The sequence below is a fragment of the Helicoverpa zea genome, chromosome 7 (assembly GCF_022581195.2).
Source record: "Helicoverpa zea isolate HzStark_Cry1AcR chromosome 7, ilHelZeax1.1, whole genome shotgun sequence".
NCBI lineage: Eukaryota > Metazoa > Arthropoda > Insecta > Lepidoptera > Noctuidae > Helicoverpa > Helicoverpa zea.
The window spans coordinates 11,355,741-11,371,647 of NC_061458.1; the positions used below are offsets into that span (position 1 = coordinate 11,355,741).

The 15,907-nt window shown below is 37.0% G+C and overlaps 3 protein-coding genes and 1 pseudogene across 3 annotated transcripts; 3 read left to right on the forward strand and 1 right to left on the reverse strand.

The window, feature by feature from the left end:
* The first annotated feature begins 825 nt into the window (after positions 1-825).
* LOC124632180 lies at positions 826-1,571 on the forward strand. Its single transcript, XM_047166895.1, has 4 exons — positions 826-903; positions 983-1,072; positions 1,185-1,340; positions 1,524-1,571. The coding sequence occupies exons 1-4, from the start codon at positions 826-828 to the stop codon at positions 1,569-1,571; spliced, it is 372 nt and encodes a 123-aa protein (XP_047022851.1).
* Positions 1,572-2,221: 650 nt separating this feature from the next.
* On the forward strand, positions 2,222-6,617 carry LOC124632149 (protein ALP1-like). The gene is made up of 3 exons (XM_047166836.1): positions 2,222-2,375; positions 4,247-4,559; positions 5,742-6,617. The coding sequence occupies exons 1-3, from the start codon at positions 2,227-2,229 to the stop codon at positions 6,534-6,536; spliced, it is 1,257 nt and encodes a 418-aa protein (XP_047022792.1). The 5' UTR covers positions 2,222-2,226; the 3' UTR covers positions 6,537-6,617.
* Positions 4,412-9,138, reverse strand: LOC124632150. Its single transcript, XM_047166837.1, has 2 exons — positions 8,462-9,138; positions 4,412-5,685 (listed from the first exon to the last, which is right to left on the reverse strand). Exons 1-2 carry the CDS (start codon positions 8,519-8,521, stop codon positions 4,708-4,710), a joined length of 1,038 nt encoding a protein of 345 aa, XP_047022793.1. The 5' UTR covers positions 8,522-9,138; the 3' UTR covers positions 4,412-4,707.
* A 704-nt stretch (positions 9,139-9,842) lies between these two features.
* LOC124632108 lies at positions 9,843-12,349 on the forward strand (annotated as a pseudogene).
* Positions 12,350-15,907: the final 3,558 nt, after the last annotated feature.

Genomic DNA, 15,907 nt, shown 5'->3' on the forward strand with positions numbered 1-15,907 from the left:
TGGAGTTGGAAGAACAAAATTGTCCATCTAACTTTTTTCTTCCTGGTATTAGTTCATGTGATCTTAGGGACAATTGAGTATTACAATCTCAAGAATACGACAGAGGTCCGCTTTATGAGTCAATGTTACTATAATATAGCAATGATATGTTTATTAGCCATAAAATACGTGATATACATCAGTAACAAAGACAATTTCCAAAAAATGTACTTGCTTGCTAAGACGTCGTTGTTCGAAATTACAAAGATGTATTCAATAGCCGAATCTAAGAAACTGTTGACAAAAGTCAAAGTATATGGAAATATTTTGATAGCCGCCATTACAATTCCCTTGTCAGTAAACCTATTAGCTGTAGGATGGAATTATGCTTACAATAACAGAGAGACTTTATCGAAGTCGACATCTACATTAATGCCAATGTCGAGTCCATATTACGAGATAGGTTTGTTGATCCACGTGACATATTACTTGACATGTGTATTTACAAGTTTTGCAATAGATCTCTGGTTCATCATCTTGATATTATTTTTCTGTAAAACCAGTGATTGTTTAGTGTCGATGTTAAAGATTGAACAAGATAGATCTGTTGAAACAGAAATGGAATATATGGATCGACTCAACGAGACACTGAAGACTTTTTATAAGAATCATGTGCATCTGATGGAGTAAGTATTTCGTTATTTAAAACTTTATCATTAAAATTATATCGAGTGGTTGTATTTGTAAATTTTTATTGAGCCTTGATAGGATTTATTCCCCTTTTATATATTGCATTAAATATATTTTTATATTGTATTGTTCAGGTATTTGGAAGCTTTAAAAATTATGTTTAAGTGGTCTGGTTTAATTCCACTGGTGGGGGTTCTGATCAAATGGTGTCTAATATTATTGTCAATTACAGAGGTCTATAATTATGCTGTTTTAATACGTTATGCAAAAAAAAGAAATTACAATGACTTCAGAAGACTTTATTTAATTACAGAAAATACAATGGAGTTTTTTGGCCAACGCGATGCCTGCTATGTTGCAAATTCTTGCATACAACTGGTATGGTGAACAAGTTAGACTAAAGGTAATAGTAAAAGTAATAAGCTGATTATCAAAATCAAGGGACAGCCAGTATCTGGTCTTAATAAATCCTATAAGTTAATGCCTGTAATTAATATTGTTTGAATGCTTCACAGGGCTCGGAGCTAACCACCGCTTTGCTGGAATTCGATTGGACAAGCATGCGTAACAAAGATAAAAAGAATTACCTTATAATTATCTGCTACATGGAAAAACAATTTAGCATCAAAACAGCTTTGGGCAATGATCTGTCTTTAGTAACAATAACTTCGGTAAGTGTTAATTCTTCTTTAACAAATTGCTGTGTGATTGTTGTTTGTGCTCAGTTGTTCTGCCTTTCGATTGTGACTTCATTTTTAAAAGTCTTAACCTGAGGCAAATTTCGAAAAAGGAATGTTTCGAACATATTACCATAAGACTTCATGAATTATAAATACAACATTTCTGCTTTTCAGATCTTCAAAGCAAGTTACGAAGTCTTCACACTACTCAGGTCAACATAAACATAAAATCAAGCGTATTTGTAAAATATATTTTTGCAAAAATAGCTATACTAATGAATATAGATACTCACCTATACTGTATTTAATTTGGTTTGGTTTAAAAAAAAACTGAAACGAAGAATTCAAATCTTCAGTCGCACAGTCTTGTCAGCTGTCACCCCCGTTGCCTAAGTCCCGATCTCCACATGGACTTTAGGAGTGTCGGTAACGAGATTTTCAGGCTATACCTATTGCATTATATAATATAAGAGGTATTTTATAGCTATCTTATTTAACTTTTTCAGCATTATCAGTATACACTAAACTTCTGCTTCGTAAATCTTCTGAAGCACATTTTTATAAATAAATACTCACTCATACAACTCGTTCATTTTTCATTATAAAATCCCTGATTCCAATAGTCCAATGAGATGCAATGTTGCCAGTAACATTATTATTCTAAGATGGGATGATTGAATCACTTAAAATAATATATAATTAACTGTAGAAGTGAAATAAAAATAATTCTGTTAACTTCGCTCATTTAATGCTACGTTCAGACGCGCGCCGCGCAGCCCGGCGGGCTGCCTGGCGGGCAGCGCGGCGTGCAGCCCGTCGCGGGCAGGCGGACATTCAAGCTGTTCACACGCGCGCCGTCGTGTCAGTCAGTGCAAGAATGGCGAGCAGCGAGGATCTCGGTGTTGTTGCTGCCATGTCCTTTGGCTTAACTTATTTTTATTGGAAAAAGAATAATGAACAACGGAGAAAAAGAAAAAGACTGCAAAGAAGGTGGTGGATGATAACAGTTCACAAAAATCGTACCAAGTAAGTACCTACCTATATTTTCTCCGAGCGTGATTCATTGGTGTAAAAATGCTTACAAAATGACCCATTTAATGATTATAGTTTGTTTTTAAAAACAATATAAACTGCATTCACAGATTTTAATAAAAAAACGGCCAAGTGCGAGTCGGAGTCGCGCACGAAGGGTTCCGTACCATCTATATTTATATATATATTATATACTAGCCGTTTTCCCGCGGTTTCACCCGCGTCCCGTAGTAACTACTGCCCGTACCGGGATAAAATATAGCCTATGTTACTCGTGGATAATGTGTGTAAGCTTTCGAATGGTGAAAATTTTGTTATAAACGGTCCAGTAGTTTTTGAGCCTATTCATTACAACCAAACAAACAAAGTTTTCCTCTTTATAATATTAGTATAGATATGTACATACATAATATACCTACCTACATAATAAATATATAAAAGAAAGTCGTGTTAGTTACTCCACTTATAACTCAAGAACGGCTGAACCGATTTAGCTGAACACTGGCAGGGAGGTAGTTTAGAGCCAGGAGAAGGACATAGGATAGTTTTTATTACTAAAAATAAAAATAAAAAATACAATTTATTCCGGACATACAGCGCCATCTATTGTTCAAACCAAAAATCTGCCGGATGCCTCTATTCCACGCGAACGAAGTCGCGGGCAAAAGCTAGTATGTACATAAAAGAAAGTCGTGTTAGTTACTCCACTTATAACTCAAGAACGGCTGAAAATTGGCAGGGACGTAGTTTAGAGCCAGGAGAAGGACAGAATTTTGCTGAAAAGTTTTTGTCACCATCCGGGACGCGGGTGAAACCGCGGACAGAAGCTAGTTATTTATAAAACGCACAAAAAAATCACGTTTGTTGTATGGGAGCCCCCCAAAATATTTATTCAATTCTAGTTTTCAGTATTTGTTGTTATAGCGGCAACAAAAATACTTACATCTTCTGTGAAAATGACAGCTCTCTAACTCACAGTTCATGAGATACAGCCTAGTGACAGACGAACGGACGGACGGACGGACAGAGGAGCGAAAACAATAGGGTCCCGTATTACCCTTTGGGTACGGAACACCTAAAAATTTAATTAATCGTAAAATAAAAAAAAATCTGTGAATGCAGATGTTATTGTAAATTGCTCTATTTTCGTCTGCGTCAGGGTCGCTGTCACAACCCTTCGATCCTCTCGAAATACATATAAAAAGTTGCTACCTAATTGCTACCACTAGTTGCTACCCTCGTGGTTTTGAAGATATTCAGCATCGAAAGGTGACAGCCATTCTGATATCAGGATGTCTGTCACTTTTTCTAGTGTGAAGAAACGGCATAAAAGTATTGAGTTTTTTTCACCCAAAGTTGCTACCTAATTGCTACCCTCCAGAATTAAATTTTGAACCACATCGATTTCGTGGATGTATTATGTTATGATTGATGATGATGCATTACGTATGCCAACTTGCTTATTTATTTTTGCTAGGCGCAAAAACTCATTTTTTTTATATCTTTTTATCCACGAAATCGACATGGGCCAAAATGTAATTCTGGAGGGAAGCAATTAGGTAGCAACTCTGGGTGAAAAAAAAAACTCATTATTTTTGTGCCGTTTCTTCACACTGGAAAAAGTGGCAGCCATCCTGATATCAGAATGGCTGTCACCTTTAGATGCTGAATATCTTCAAAACCACGAGGGTAGCAACTAATGGTAGCTGGTAGCATTTAGGTAGCAGCTCTTTATATGTATTTCGAGATGATCGGAAAGTTGTGACAGGGATCCTGACGCAGACCTATTTTCAATATTAGTTGTAGGTACGATGTATTTCACACTTCCAGGGCTCTAAAATACATAATTTGTTTTTCGTTTACAGGAAGTTCATAGAAGAAAAATTTGTTGAGCTCTTGCGTGAACCGTCTGGAGAGTTCGATAATTTTTGTCGAATGACCTTTACTGATTTTGAAATTCTGCTGAGTAAAATTTCACCGATAATTTCTAAGCAAGACACAGATTTCAGAGAAGCTATTCCAGCAAAATTTCGCCTTATCATGACGCTAAGATTTTTAGCATCTGGTGATAGCTACAGAAGTCTACACTATCTGTTTAAAGTCTCCAAAGCATCTATATCAGGAATTATACGGGAAGTCACTAGAGCACTCAATGAAGTTCTAAAAGATGAAGTAAAGGTAGTTATATTTTTAAGGTTTTTTATTGACAAAATAAACAAAAATCACCACAAATTACTTAAAATTACTGAACTAATATAATATCAAAGACAAAAATCAGACACTGACAACAAAATTTTTGGCAAACAATGACAATTAATGATTAGGTTCATTCATGGTTCACTTGTTTCATTAGATCATTTGGATCTTCAAATGAATTTCCTAATGCAATTTGTATAATGTTACGTTTACTCTGGATTGAGTCCGTATTTGCGGATTGTGTGTGTGCAGTTTGGATTGAATACGTGTTTGCGGATTGTGTGTGTGCAGGTTGGATTGAATACGTGATTGCGGATTGTGTGTGTGCAGGTTGGGTTGAGTACGTGTTTGTGGATAGAAGATATGGAGATTGAACTGAATAAATGTCTGACTGGACTAGTGAATGTGTGTTTGCGGACTGAAAAGATGGGGGTTGGATTGAGTGTGCAGTTGCAGATTGAAAGGATGGGGTTTGCATTAAAAGGTCGTTTGCACATTGAATAGATATGCGTTGATCTGAGAGTTCAACAGGTTGATTTGATGCATGAATGGTTGAAATTGGTTCGGAATATGAGCTTAAAGTACTTGAAGGTCGGCTTCGCTTCGCTTGTGGTCTGCATGAAGTCGATACTGACGGTGGTCTAGAATATGGGTTTGAATACAGTGGAGATGGTGTTTCACGTCTAGGTAGCCTGCACTGAATTCTATTAACAAATATGCCATCTATTTCATACATGACTAATTTGCGTTCGTCTTTGGATAGTTCTCGCAGTTTTGTAGCCAAAAGCTTGGCGTAGAGATCGCATTCATCATCTTCTTTAATTGCAGTATGTGATTGACGTTGTCCTAAAATATTAGTCAATTGACCGAATGCTGTAGCCATTTGCTGCTCGGCTGTATTAGGTACTGAACGACGACGGCTATTTTTTGCTTGAGTAAGTTGCATCTGTGAGGTTGGAGTCCTTGGCGATTGGATTGTTTCCATCACTTCGCTATAAGTTCTTCCGTTGTCGATAGTTTCGTATAGTTCCGGTGTTGTTTCATTTTCAAAAGGTCCCTTTGGTATTTGTGAATCATGTGATTCTGATGGTGATGACGTTGATGGTGTCTGTAAAAAAGGTATTTTAATTAATTGAATGCTAATATATGCTATTATTATTTCAGATGCCCACAACAGCGGACGGTTGGTTAGATATCGAACAAGGATTTAGAAGAAAATTTCCACACTGTATCGGGTCAATAGACGGGAAGCATATCGTAATGGAAAATCCTTATCACAGTGGAACCGAGTTTTATAACTATAAGAAAACTTTTAGCATTGTTCTAATGGCACTAGTGGATAGCAATTATAAATTTATATTTGCCGACATAGGAAGCCAAGGAAGAATAAGTGATGGTGGTGTATTCAACAATTCATTGTTATGGAAAAAAATCTGTAGAAACGAATTAGATCTACCCACACCATGTCCTCTTCCCGGATCAAATATTGATGTGCCATATGTCTTCATAGGCGATGGTGCTTTTGCACTCAGTACACATGTAATGAAACCATACCCTGGCAATCATGATTCGGATTCACAAAAAAGGATATTTAATAAATGTCTGTCCAAATCCCGAGTTGTGGTGGAAAACACATTTGGAATCTTAAGTGCAGTATTTAGAATATTTCGACGACCAATTGATCTGGCTCCAGATATGGTATCACAATTGACAATGACATGTGTACTGCTACACAACTTTCTCAGAAACAGTAAAAATTCCGCAGCAAGATATACTCCTCCAGGAACGTTTGATGAATACAATGATAACGGCAATCTGACAAGGCCTGGATCGTGGCGAACAAACGCAGATGGATATAACGCGATAAGAGATTTGCCAATGATAGCACGAAGATCACCTCTGAACGCTAGAGAAGTCAGGGACGAATTTTCTTCATATTTTTATAGGGCTATCCACTAACAATGTACCTACCTACATATTATGTTACAATAAGTAAATGTATAACTTTTTTGTTTTAATGAAAAATAAATGACTGTTACACACGAACAAAGTTACGCTTATTTTAAGATAGACTGTTTTAAATTTAGTTTTTAAATAAAAAGTAATATGTATATATATATAACATAATATATATATATATAACTATATACAATATGAAAAGTAAATAAAAAGTAATTAGTTAAGTGCCTACTCAAATGGAGTAGGTATAGGTACATATTACTAACTAGCCGTTTTCCATGGTTTCACCCGCTTCCCGTGGGAGCTACTGCCCGCGTCGGGATAAAATATAGCCTATGTTAGTCGCAGATAATATAGCTTTCTAATGGTGAAAGAATATTTAAAATCGGTCCAGTTGTTTATGAGTTTATCCATTACAACCATACAAACAAACAAAGTTTTCCTCTTTATAATATTAGTATAGATACGTAAGCATAGGTAAGTACTTAAGTAAAGCTTTCGTCAAAATCAAAGGCGGTTTCCAACTATTTTTCGAGCACAAGTACCATACCCCTGGTTCAACTCCGTCGAGTGCTGATATATATATACCTACTTACACTGGAGATGTGTTTTGAGCGACAAAACTCACAATAGGTACAGTGTTCGTAAAACTAAGTAGGTACCAGTATCTATCTAAAGTAAAATAAGTAATACGTAAGCATAGGTAAGTACTTAAGTAAAGCTTTCGTCAAAATCAAAAGCGGTTTCCAACTATTTTTCGAGCACAAGTACCTACCATACCCCTGGTACAACTCCGTCGAGTGCTGATATAGGTATATACCTACCTAAAATTGGTTTCTGCACGGCGAGACGCGTACTATAGATACCTACCTACTTACACTGGAGATGTGTTTTGAGCGACAAAACTCACAATACAGTGTTCGTAAAACTAAGTAGGTACCAGTATCCTAAAGTAAAATAAGTAAGTACCTAATGATCTCTGTTGTTAAAATCATAAAGTAGGTAGATAAGATTTAATTTATAAAAAAAATGAATTACTAGATAAGTTCATATACCTAATACCTATATACCTAATAAAGTCGTGGTGGCCTAGTGGGTAAAGGACCAACCTCTCAAGTATGAGGGCGAGGGTTCGATCCCAGGTCAGGCAAGTACCAATGCAACTTTTCTAAGTTTGTATGTACTTTCTAAGTATATCTTAGACACCATTGAATGTGTTTCGGATGGCACGTTAAACTGTAGGTCCCGGCTGCCATTGAACATCCTTGGCAGTCGTTACGGGTAGTCAGAAGCCAGTAAGTCTGACACCAGTCTAACCAAGGGGTATCGGGTTGCCCGGGTAACTGGGTTGAGGAGGTCAGATAGGCAGTCGCTTCTTGTAAAGCACTGGTACTCAGCTGAATCCGGTTAGACTGGAAGCCGACCCCAACATGATTGGGAAAAGGCTCGGAGGAGGATGGAAATATTTTTTTTAAATAGTCACATACCAACACAAACCAAAATAGTCCATCAGTTTCAAACAACTCATAATTGGTCACGAAATAAAAATAATAAATATTGGAACACGTGCGGCGCGTGTAGCACGGAGCCGCGTGGGGCCACCGGCGGCCCAGCGAGCGGTAGGCATTTATTGCGCGCAAGTACGTCGAATGACAGACGCCCGCTAATAGTAGGTACCTTCAGTTAAATACTAGCCGATTTCCCGCGGTTTCACCCGCGTCCCGTGGGAGCTACTGCCCGCACCGGGATAAAATACAGCCTATGTTACTCGCAGGTAATATAGCTTGCTAATGGTGAAAGAATATTTAAAATCGGTTCCAGTAGTTTTTGAGTTTATCCATTACAACCAAACAAACAAAGTTTTCCTCTTTATAATATTAGAATAGATGATGATTAAAACATAGGTACGAAACTAATTTATTTACCTCTTCTGTGTTGAGTGTAGCCCTACAGGTATAAACAGGCAGCAGAAAGGACTCCATCATCTGGTATGCAAACCAAATGGGTTCATATATCTCGTCACTCCCTGAAAAATATGATTAATCACTAAAATGATGTAGGTACCTACCACATACGGGAATCCAACTTGGGTCCTTCGGATTTGAAACCAAAACAATCTTGGCCTAAGCCAAGGTAAAATAAATAATTAACTAATTATGTTTTTATCTTTAGCTTTTGAAAATGTACAACAGTACGTAAAGTAAACATAAATACCTACCTGCACCAGATCGCATTGAATCTTGTTTTTTTTTGAGATGGCGCCGAAATGTTCCCATTAGGGTATCCTTTTTTGTTTTTAAGTCTTTTATTGATAAATTAAGTATTCTCCCTATTCTCGTCCAAGCATCTTGAATTTTTTTTTTATCTTTATGGTGTTTATGTTCTGGGTTCCATAAAATCTCTTCTTCCTGGTAATGTTCCAGGAACGCCAAAATAGTTTCGTTTGACCATTCAGCCATGTTTATTATCTACTCCACTCGTCCACTCGTCGCGAAAGCGCAGGAGAGACTGATTGCCCGCGCGCGTGTAAACAGTCGCCGGGCGCCCGCACATTCATCCTTTGAACTTTGCCAAAAAACCGACACTCGACCGGTTCGCGGCGTTCACGGGCACGGGCGCGCTCACGGGCTCGGGCGTACCGTTTACACGCTCGTGAACGCGACTGTGCCCGTTGAATGTCGATTTGAACGCGCGCGTGTGAACGTACCATAACATGTTCTTTGTATGAACAGGATATGCATATGCGCAAACACAGGGTGCATTCTTCATTCTGTTACTCTAATGAGAAGGTAATTTTATACTTCCGAAACTATTCAAGAGCAGGGTAACAAATATGACATGAAGGTTCCACCATATCAAAGCTTGATCAGGATCTAAATTTTTGACGTCCTGATCTGCACCTACATTCTATTCCATGCTATTACACTTTTCAGCGCGACATTACTGTTACAGCCTTTTTATCGTCCCACTGCTGGGCACAGGCCTCCTCTCACATGGAGAAGGATTGAGCATTAATCACCACGCTTGCTCAATGCGGGTTGGTGATTTCAGACTTTATAGTCCAGGTTTCCTCAAGATGTTTTCCTTCACCTTTTTATCAGCCATTGGTGTCTAAGTATACTTAGAAAGTACATACAAACTTAGAAAAGTTGCATTGGTACTTGCCTGGCCCTGGAATCGAACCTAGTCGTGGTGGCCTAGTGGGTAAAGAACCAACCTTTCCAGTATGAGGGTGTGGGTTCGATTCCAGCGCGACATTACTTTGATTCATATATAAAGCCTAACTGTCGCGATGAATGCATTCTCGCAAAAATGAAGTCATTTTCCGACGACATTATCAAACGCCATACAAAAACTGTAGGAGAAAGAAATGAAGTTGACGAAGCTTTGACAATGCTGATATTTTGCCAAGATGTACTTGGTTTTAATTTACTTGATCCGCATTGGAGTTGGAAAACCAAAATTTTCCATCACACTTTGATGATCTTAATGCTAGCCCACGTGATCTTAGGAACGATGGAGTATCTTAAGAATATGACGGACCATTTTATAAGCCAAACTTACTATGCCATCACAATGCTAGTTTTGTTAGTGGCAAAATACGTGATATTCATCAGCAACAGTGAACATTTCCGAAAATTGTACTTGCTTGCTAAGATGTCTTTGTTTGAAATTATAAAAATGAATTCAATACAGGAATCAAACAAACTGCTGAAAAAACTCAAATTCTATGTAAAGATTTTGACTACTGCTATAGTGGTTCCTTTAATAGGACTCGTGTTAGCTCTAATATGGAATTCTGTTCAGGGTAATAGAAAGGCTTTATCAAAATCGACTTCAACATTAATGCCAATGTCGAGTCCATATTACGAGATCGGTTTGTTGCTCCACCTGATATATTATTTGATCAGACACAAACGCGGACAGCTGCTGCGATACAAGGATGTGCTGAAGCGCCACATGAAAAGCTGTTCCATTGAACCGTCTCAGTGGGAGAATCTGGCATCCAACCGCAGAGACTGGAGAAGCTGCGTTAAAGCCAAAGTCTTTGACTTTGAAGCACGCCGGCTTTCTGAGTTGGATGCCAAACGAGATGAGTTAAAAGCTCGACCACCTGTAGCTATCAACTACAACTTTGTGGCTGGTACCCTGACATGTCCGCAGTGTGCGCGGACTTTCACGCACAAAATTGGACACTCCAACCACATGAGAGCACACGCACGCCATTAGGGTCGAAGTGGTCGCCGTTGCCGAAATCGGCGTGGAAGATTATTATTATTATATTTGATATGTGCTTTTACATGTTTTGTAATAGATCTCTGGTTCATCATCTTGATATTATTTTTCTGTGCAACTAGCGATAGTTTAGTGACGATGTTAAAGGTTGAACAAGACTATGACAGATCTGTACAAACAGAAATGGAATATATGTATCGACTTAACGACACGCTGAAGACTTTTTATAATAATCATGTGCAATTGATGGAGTGAGTATTTTGTCATTTTCGAATTAATCATTGAAATCCTGTCGAGTGGTTGTTTAACTTGTTGAAATGTTTTTTACTGAACTTTCATAGCAGCTTCTGTCTTGGTGTAAATACATATTATATTGTGTTTTCAGGTATTTGGCAGCTTTAAAAAACATGTTCAAGTGGTCTAGTTTCATTCCATTGGTGGAGGTTTTGATCAAATGGTGCCTAATATTACTGTCGATTACAGAGGTATTGTTTTTTGTATTTTATATCATGAACTATACTTAATTTCTCATTCAAGAAAAGAGTTTTGTTTTTTTGGTCGACATGCGTCTTGAAAAAGAGAATCGCATGACTTCAGAAGACTTTATTTTATTACAGCAAATACAATGGAGTTTTCTGGCCAACGCGATGCCGGCTATGTTACAAATGCTTGCATACAACAGGTACGGCGATCAAGTGAGAGTTAAAGTAAGCTTTAGTTTTGGTCGTCCGCGAAGTTATAGGTCTATTTGTAGCTATACTTAGGTGTCGGTCAGTAAGGGTACAGTCTCGTAAGGTTAAGCAACCCTTTATATGTGACCTTCTTGTCATAACAAGTTTCTGTTTGGTTCGGAAGGCACGTTTTATATTGTCGTTCTCGTCGGTCATTTTGACATCTTCAGCCTTCATCAGCCCGTACGGAAGCCAGAATTTCTGGTAATCGACATCGAATAATTAGTATTTAAGATGGAAAGAATCAGTATCCAGATCGAAACTTGCATTGTTTAATGTTTTTCAAAGGGATCGGAGCTGACCACGGCTCTACTAGAATTCGACTGGAGAAACATGCGTATCAAAGATAAAAAGAACTACCTTTTTATCATCAGATAGATGAAAAAGGAATTAAGAATTAAAACGGCTTTTGGGAATGATCTATCTCTAGTCACAATGACTTCGGTAAGTTCAGCTCTAGAGACCCTGTACTTTGCAAATTTTGTGTCGGCCAATAGTGTGGATGGACCCTAAATCAGTATAGCGATGAATAACAACAGTGCTTATTACAAGGTCCAGCTATTTCGCCGGCACTAAAAAGTTCTATTGGATTCACGATCACCTTTCAGAATAATCTGTTCGCCGACCTTCGGGCCACCTACATGACGTACAGAATACAGTTTAATCTGCAGTGTGCGATACTTATACCAAGTTTATTACTAAATTGGAAATTACCCGTTAATTAAGAATTTTAATTAAACTAAGTTTTTTTATATTAAGTTTTTACTTAAAAACAATAATAACATATTTTCAGATTTCAAAGCGAGCTATCAAGTCTACGCGCTACTAAGGTCAACTCAAACTTAATTGTTAAATTCACATATTATTTAAATTAATGTTTTTTGTAACATTTAAGTATCTTTCAAATCAAACTATTTTATTGAATTCTTATTTAGCAAAAAAATAAAGAAATAAAAATAATAAAAATCCATGATAAACGTAATTTTGGATATTGTTTAGAATCTTTAATTAATTACTTTTAAGCACGCACATCAATAAAATAAACACCTTAATATATAATAAAAACTTTGATTTTTATTCTCAATACCTTGGTTCTGATTAATAATTATGTAGAATATAATATAAAAACAGCTAGTTATGAGTTTAGATAATATTAAGATCATGTTTACTTCACCTATACCTGTAACGATCATAAACAATAATAGGAGCACGATAAAGCCGGCCATTCATCACGCGCCTCACACCTCAGCTATCTGCTCATAGTTGCAGCCAGTCGCATTCGCTAACAATGGCTCGGAATGTTAATTGCTGTCGTTTGTCGGGAGACACTGATAAATGTTGACGCTTGTCACTTGGAGATTTCGGTTATACGCACTGGGTGTGGGAAACTTTAGCGTTTTTGCAGTAGTTTACACAGCGCAGCTTTTTTAAAAATAGGTCAAGAAATTCATGCAATCATCAATACTTGTTTAATCATTAATTAATAGTTATTATTTTATAGGTTATACTGCCACACTCAGAATGGATACTTAAATTAGTCCTAATGAGTCCTTAACTAATTATCATTAAATCTGTTAATGAACGATACATCCCAGAGACGAAATTTAAGGGTTCATTAGTTAATGACAGCTTTAAGTATCCGTAGGGCAGAGTATCGTCAAATTGTCTTTGATAATGCTTATCGATAAACGAAAGGTGTAGCCGCACCTTAAAATGTGAAATTATTAAGTAGCAAAAACTGCTATTTAAATACATTAAAACCTTGTATATCAACAATAGAAATAAGAATTTGTTAATTTCGGGATCGTTTTTACGTAAAAACACCTATTTTCATGTAAATGATATAAAGTACATGGAAACTTTTTTCTGGTATCACTGTGAATATTGTACTGTCAGTGTCAAGGTTACGTTTAAAATTCTTGTTCCGTTAACCGTCAGGAAAGAAAAGTGTGTGGAAAAGTGTGATAAGCTCTGAAATAAATAGCTTTATCTTAACATATTATCATGGTAAGTTTCGTTTCTATGTACATGAGTAGCTGCACATATGTATTTGAAGAATTTAACTTGTGCTTGTTTCATTTTAGGAGTCTTCAGGAACGAGAGCCCCACGCAAACGTGTGGCTAATTTCACGGCGGACGAAAAAGCTTTGTTAGCAGAATTAGTTAAAAAGAGACCAATCGTGGAATCTTAAATAACAGATGGCAAGTCAGTCGCCAAGAAACAAGCAGCATGGGATAGTATAACACAGGAGTTCAATCAGGAATCAATCACCAACTTCCAGACTACGGGCTGCTTTGTGAAAGTTTAAGAAAACCCAAAAAGCGATTTCGGCCCGACCCGGGAATTGAACCCGAGACCTCGAGCACAGCAGCCGCGCTTGCGACCACTAGATCAACGAGGAAGTCAAATAAACTTTGTACTACATAATTGGCCTCTTGTTCAACAATTAAAAAAGTATTCCTCTTATTTTATGGATTTTTATTTATTAAAAATTATATTATGAGAAAAATCTATCAACTATAGATTGTCGCACCAAAAATCCATTGCTGTTGGTTGTGCTTTCACGCCTTTCACTCAGGACAACATCATCTTTCTCAATATGAGGAGATTCCCAGTTCTTTGGAACCAAATCATCAACCTGTATAGAAATATTATGCAGTGTCGCACAAGCACATAAACAGCCACAACTGTATCCATCTTAATGCCCATGCCAAGTTGGAGACAAGGAAACCTTCTTTTCCAAATGCCAAAGCATCTTTCCACAGTATTCCACATTATATTTTATTTGGCTTCTGTTGTAGTTTTCTTGTGCAGTTGAATTGGGTGATAAAAACGGTGTATTTATATTTGTATTTGGTGATAAATACCCTTTTATATTCCTATAGACTTCTAATGTTACTCCTCCTGGGCTTCTTATTTGGCCCCACTACTCTAAACCTTCTGATATAGTCTACAAAATCAATAAAGTCAAGCAAATCACTCATCTTTACTTTATTGTTAAAACACTTCTATTCCTGAGACTTTTAAAAATATTTTATTTACTTTTATAACCTTAAACATAAATGTCAAAATCAATCATTAGAAAGTTAAGTAAAGGTTTTGCTGTACTTAACTTTAATTGTCATTAAGGGATGGTAACGGATCATTAAGTGTCTCTGAGAGTGAGCTTTTTTAAATCTATACTAAGGAGCCACTTAAGTAACCATTAAATGACTCTGACTGCCACACTCAGAGTCAGTTAATGGTTACTTAAGTGGCTCCTTAGTATAGATTTAAAAAAGCTCACTCTCAGAGACAATTAATGATCCGTTAGCATCCCTTAATGACAATTAAAGTTAAGTAAAGCAAAACCTTTACTTAACTTGCTAATGATTGATTTTGACATTTATGTTTGAGGTTATAAAAGTAAATAAAATATTTTAAAAAGTCTCAGGAATAGGAATGTTTTAACAATAAAGTAAAGATGAGTGATTTGCTTGACTTTATTGATTTTGTAGACTATACCAGAAGGTTTAGAGTAGTGGGGCCAAATAAGAAGCCCAGGAGGAGTAACTTTAGAAGTCTATAGGAATATAAAAGGGTATTTTTCTATCAATGTTCAAGCAGTCACTGGGACAAACTTGGAATTTTATGATCTAGTAGCCCGGTGGCCTGGCAGTACCCATGATAGTTTTATTTATAACAGCAGTGCAAGTAAACAAAGACTGAATACTGGTGTGTTAAAAGGGATAATTTTAGGGGACAGCGGGTATGCAGTTAGCAATGTGCTAATGACACCGTTTTTATCACCAAATTCAACTGCACAAGAAAACTACAACAGAAGCCAAATAAAATATAATGTGGAATACTGTGGAAAGATGCTTTGGCATTTGGAAAAGAAGATTTCCTTGTCTCCAACTTGGCATGGGCATTAAGATGGATACAGTTGTGGCTGTTATATGTGCTTGTGCTACACTGCATAATATTTCTTTACAGGTTGATGATTTTTTTCCAAAGAACTGGGAATCTCCTCATATTGAGAATGATGATGTTGTCCTGAGTGAAAGGCGTGAAAGCACAACCAACAGCAATGGATTTTTGGTGCGACAATCTATAGTTGATAGATTTTTCTCATAATATAATTTTTAATAAATAAAAATCCATAAAATAAGAGGAATATTTTTTAAATTGTTGAACAAGAGGCCAATTATGTAGTACAAAGTTTATTTGACTTCCTCGTTGATCTAGTGGTCGCAAGCGCGGCTGCTGTGCTCGAGGTCTCGGGTTCGATTCCCGGGTCGGGCCGAAATAGCTTTTTGGGTTTTCTTAAACTTTCACAAAGCAGCCCGTAGTCTGGAAGTTGGTGATTGATTCCTGATTGAACTCCTGTGTTATACTATCCCATGCTGCTTGTTTCTTGGCGA